This window comes from Kryptolebias marmoratus, linkage group LG14, assembly GCF_001649575.2.
Source record: "Kryptolebias marmoratus isolate JLee-2015 linkage group LG14, ASM164957v2, whole genome shotgun sequence".
NCBI classification, from domain to species: Eukaryota; Metazoa; Chordata; class Actinopteri; order Cyprinodontiformes; family Rivulidae; genus Kryptolebias; species Kryptolebias marmoratus.
The window spans coordinates 24,394,572-24,400,269 of NC_051443.1; the positions used below are offsets into that span (position 1 = coordinate 24,394,572).

Here is a 5,698-nt window from a genome sequence, read left to right on the forward strand (position 1 = left end):
GCATTTAGCAGCAACTCGAGCACATTGCTGCCCCCTATATGTCAGGAGGACAAATAACACCTTTTCTGTTCAAATTGCCAACCCGCCACAGTGGCGTGCGTGTTGATCAAATTCACCCGCCGCTTCAAATATTTACCCACATTTGGCCGGTGGCGGGTGCTAATTTCCACCCCTGGTCACAGCTGATGAAAGTTTTGTTAAATTCGGGAGATATTTTGCTAACAGACAGACAGCGCTGACTTGGCACACGGAAGGCGATTCTAAGCTACTACCACGACTAGTTTTAGCTCAACGTCTGTAAAACTGACCGATGTGGAGACATTTCAGTGCTGGCGAAGGTTGATTAGCTGATCCTCGTTTACAATTCCAATTAAAATCTGTGACGAGGCTCACGAGATATTTTGCTGACAGACAGATGAGGGGAAAAAAACATGGCCGCCGAGGCAGAGGTTTCCTGCGTCGCGCGGTTGTGGAGGAGTTCTCGGCCCGCTCTCCTCCGTGTTCGTTGAGGTTTGCGGGCGTGGCGTTCTTCAGCCCAGACTAACACCGTCGGTCGTGGGTATGAAAGGGTTAAACGGCCGGGCGCTTCGTTTACGCTGACCGCGTACCCGCATTTCAGCGCGTACGGAAAACTAAAACTCTCCGGAACTGCACCTTTCGGTACAGAAAACCCTTCTTCCGTTTGATTTCACTCTCTGCAACGAGACGCACGTCTCAAACTCAAGGCCCGCGGGCCAGATTCGGCCCTTTGTAACATTTAATCCGGGCCCATTTACATATTATCCGATCTGGCGCTCCAGTTTTGGGACAAATCGAGCCTCCGTCTTCCTGTGACGGGCACTTAATGAAGTTTTAATTAATCAAACGGGACCGCTCAAACTCCCGATGATGAACGTGCATCAGAGTAACAACAAGTCTGCTTTAATGTTTCTCTTCCTGTTTCAAAGTTAAATGTTTGTAGCCTTTTAGCCATTTTAACGGAGCAAAATTCATAAGAAGGCACAAGAAATTAATGCTAAACATGCATCTTTTAAAGTTTAATCCATATTCTTTTGTTCATTCAAGCCTGTTTTTTCTAAATACTATAAAATATGAAACTGGGAAACCATATTTTGTATTTGTATTTGAATGATTTGACAAAACCAGGGTTAGTTGATGTATGTTTTCAATAAATATTGATAAGTTTTTAAATTTTGGCTCCCTTATATAACTGAGTTTGACAGTTTATTTTATTTGTCATCACCCTGCCATCATTACAAACCTAAATGAATCAATTTCCTGATTAAATATCAACTAAAATCAAGTCGGACTGTATATCGTTTACTGTTGTTAGTTTTCAGAATTACTACATATGATTTCAGAGGTATAAACATGCACATAATTAGAATATTTAACCAACAGTTTTCAATTTTTAAAACATTAATTTGAGTCTAATTAGCATAATAATCGTTAAGGTTGCTGTTGTTATAAATAAACTTCTGTTTTTTTTATTCTTTGCAGTAAATTGTGACGACAGATTCTCCAGGTGGGACGATGGAGACATCTGGTGGTTGGAGCGAGGTACTGCAACAACAATTTAAATCTGAGGTTTATTGACTAAAAAACTGCAAAATGTGTCATGTTTGGTGTTGGGAAGTATGTTTGTGAGAGCATAATTATATTTGCAATAAATAATGATGTAAGCAGCATTATATGTTTGATAGAAAGGTGTATACAGTGGATTTAATGACAGGAAGGGACTGTGACAGGATTTAAATAGGTTCATGGTGTTTAAATTTAACTTTGTTTCTTTTATGTCTCCTGAGTGTATCTTAGATTAGTCTTTAAACCTTTACAGGATGTAGGGGCTTGTATGAGGCTGTTAGACCTGCGGGTCAGCGGGGACTCGTTCAGCGTGTCGTGCTTCCAGACGGCCCAGCGGACACCGTCCCTCGCCGCCGCTCTGGTGACTCCGTCCAGGTGTAAAACCGCGTCGTATCCCTGCTCCGTTTCTCCGCGGACAGCCCTCCATGACTGCTCCCGTGGCTCTACGGGACCGTACTCCTCTGTCTCCCCGGCTGAGGAGCCCGCCGGATCCTCCTCGACCGGTTTTGAATGGCCGCGCTTCCGGTCAGGTGACGGAGCCCAGGTGTCCTCGTACTCCGGCCCCAGGGTGAGCATCCTCCAGGAGCCGAAAGTGGCTGCGCGGACCGCTGGAAGATGAAATATATAATTACAATAGAGCATCTGGGCCCAAAAAATATTTAGGCAAAAACATCTGGTTGAAAACTCTCACAGCATTAATTAAAAAGGAAATACTGGAATGGTAATTTATTCGCGGCTTCGGGCTACAGCGCCACCTGTGGTCGCTTAAGGACATAACAACTTCGATTAAAAAAAAGACTTTCATCAAAAATAAGATGTATCAAATAAAATTTGTATATATTTTTAAAGAAATATTATATATATGACTTTTAGTGTAAATTAAATAAAATAACAGGTAAAATAGAATCTTCATTTGCTAGTTTCCGTTCGTGTTTAAGCTAGCATTAGCGCTGCTAAGCTACGTTTATCATGTGCGCATGCGCCAATGACAGCCACTGTCGTTGTCAATTAGAAAAATAGTAAATATTAGCGCTTTTGCTTATTTTTTTAGTTAATATTTCACGCCAGTTCTGACCAAAGCTGGAACAGAAAATACTGTAGAATCACTAGCCCGGCCTGGAGTGGGTGTTGGTTTCTGTGTGGCTTTCTTTTCGCCCTTCTTTACCTTATTTAACTACATAATCTCATTTATTTGTAGGGTTGTTTTGGCATCTCTGACTCAGTATTTGAACATTTCGGCAGCTATGGTGCTCTCTTAACCAACATTCACTTTAGAATTTCTCCCAGACTGGAAAGTTTAACCAAGTGGATCAATTGGGAGGTCTTTTGCACCAAAATATTTGCATTTTTAGAACTTCAGTTTCAGATTTTGTAAAAATGCACTTGACACATTTGATCAAAGGTTTGCCGCCATGTGCATCTACACGCTTGAGTTGTACTCGCAAACACAAACCAACAATGCGGGAACCAGATGAGTCTTGAATACTGATTTGCGACCAGTTGCGGTCAAAGTTTGGTGTGATCTAATAAATAAAACAATTAACAGTGGCTAATATTTACTGCTTTTCTCAGTCTGTCTTAATGGCGGCCAAGCTGAACTTACCTCCAGTTGACCTCTGACCAATGTAGTCCCGGTGGTTGGTGCCTTATACAACCTTTAGTCGTATATAATTGAGTGATTAGATAGGATATGTTGCTTTTAGAGATAAAATTGATCACGAAGCTTGGGGTCTGATCCATAGTTAGCCTTCACTAAGATGTGGCAAAGTGAGAAATGTGTCCCAATCAACGTCAATGGGTCAACCTTATTTAAAACCAAAGTTTGACTCATTAGGACACGTGTGGACAGGATGTTGTAATACTAACAGTAATATTGTTGGGAACACCTGTCCGTTTTTACGGCTTCTTCTGCCGTGAAGACTTCGGCTCAAGTTACCCCGACTAAACTGTCCAACGTCTGACAGGCGAGACGTCTAAAAACCAGTTGGACTGAAGGTCTTAGTGGCTCATTGCGTCGTGAAAACCCCACAAATCTGAACAAAAACGACCCTTAGCGCGTCACAATAATTTAATTCTGAGTAAACCCAGCCGTCTGAAACGAAGAACACCTTTGAGGAAAAGGTTCTGACCCCTGTGACCTTCGCCCCGGTGGTTAATATTGCAGCAGACAAACCGAAGGACCTTCTAACGTACCGTAAACCACAGTGGAGCGTCTCTCGGCCCATCTGGAGTAGTGAGGAACCGTCCTCTTCATGTCTGCTCCCCGGCTGATCGCTTTCTGAGGGTCCGCCGAAAAACCATCCAGAGAAAGGAGTTTTTGGAATGCGGAAAAGCCTGCTTCCTGTCCTGCCAGTTAAGAAGCTTCTTATCAGGCTCATTATCTTCTCTGATTCGGTTAGCGACTCTGGTCTGCTGGTAATCAGGAAGGGCGCAATCATCGGTCGGTTTATGGGCTCCGAAAAGGCCTGCAGACGCTCGCTTCCTGAGGGTTCTGCAGCGGAACATTCTGGATCCAAACGTCGTCTTTTTAACCAACGCAGCTGATTGGATTTCCAATCTTATTGTTCTGCCACTCGAAGAAGTTTAGTTGAAGAGGTGGGAAATTACAGGACTTCAGGAAAAATGTCCAAGTATTTTAGATGCCACCTTCAGTTATTTCAGTTTTCTCCATGCTGATGTTTTAAACATGGATTTTTTTAGAAAATCAGGAAGTTTTTCTGTATCGGGGCATAATAAATCGGACCAGGTCTTTACCACGTTCTAAATATATTTAAATGTGACCTCAAGTGAACAAAAGCACATCAGACTCCACCGAGTCGTTATTTATTAATTAAAAAACAAAGCTGATGGTGAAAAACTGGACCCAGCAGGTTGTAGAACCTCCTCCAGCAGCAGAACTCTCAGTGGGTTCCTGTTTGTCTCTCTCGTGGTTGTGCAGGAGTTGTGGCCCACTCTTCTTTCCAGCATTGGTTTCTGCTCAGCTCTCTGAGGTTCTGGTTCTGGTTCTGGTTCTGGACCGTCCTGTTTGTCGGACAGGTGGCCTCACATCTGACTCCAGAATCAGCCCAAACCATCAGCCCTCCACCACCGTGCTGACAGCTGCAGTGCATTCTGGGTAAACATCTGTCCTCTGGTTCTGCTCCAGAAGTCTTCTGGTTCCTTCGAGTCGAGCTGCCATGTTGTTTTTAAAGTTTTTCTCCTGCAACGCTTCCCAACGAGTCTTCTAAACGTCCTGTCCTGTTAAAGGTTGTGACCTTTGACCTGCTAACTGAGGCCCGTAGAGCCTGAGATGGAGCTCATTTCTGACCAGTGTTTAAACTCAAAACCTTCACATTTTGGTTTTGTCTTTTTTTTAGCCAAACAATAAATAACGACACCTCCTCGAAGTTGGGTCACCTGCAGCAGGTAAGATAATGACGGTTCAAAACTCCCTTAAACAAAATCAAAAACTGCAGCGTTTGCCCCTTTTTGGGAATAATTAAAGTGAATAAACGCATTAATATTAAATTTATTGAAAAAGATACAACCAGTCAGATGGATGGTTCACAGTCCAGAAATATGTAACAGAACTTAATGGAAGTGCAATTTTATCACCCTTTTTTAAAATTATTTTCACCTTTCGAGACTTAGCACAACAGTCGCTGCGTTCCCAACGCGAATTAAAAATGATAATTTGGCTTCTGTCAGCAAAACCGAGAGAAAATTAAACATCCTCTTATTTTACAAACTATGTTCACTTGGAAAACAAAAAAAAACAAACAAAAATAAAAACTGTCAGCACCATTTTCTTGTTTTTTTTTTTTCCCATTTATATTTGGAGTTCGATCAATTCTGCAAATATTCGACACATTTCAACAAGTTGAATAAAAAGTTGCGCCGATTTCTTCTGACTAGAAACGCCTCGTTTCCGAGGAAATCATCCTGCAGCTTTCTAATCTGTTGTCGAGTGATAAAAAAAAAAAAAAAAATCCACTTTTTGTTTCCGTTTAACTTAATTTCTGTTTGTTTGTAAACTCCTTCGGCTGCGGTGGCAAACGTGAGACGCGCGTCCTTTTTTCAAAACACGCCGAAAAAAAAAAGACACAAAAAACGTGGCAACATGTTCCGAGTCAAT

The 5,698-nt window shown here is 42.2% G+C and overlaps 1 protein-coding gene across 1 annotated transcript in view; it reads right to left on the bottom strand.

Moving 5' to 3' along the window:
* The window catches only part of cacna1bb (calcium channel, voltage-dependent, N type, alpha 1B subunit, b), a 140,768-nt gene extending 138,561 nt beyond the window's left edge, over window positions 1–2,207 (bottom strand). Inside the window, exon 1 of the mRNA XM_037979527.1 lies at window positions 1,868–2,207. Coding sequence (XP_037835455.1) covers window positions 1,868–2,160 — 293 coding nt within the window. The 5' untranslated portion in view covers window positions 2,161–2,207. The remainder of the gene's footprint in view (window positions 1–1,867) is intronic.
* Window positions 2,208–5,698: the final 3,491 nt, after the last annotated feature.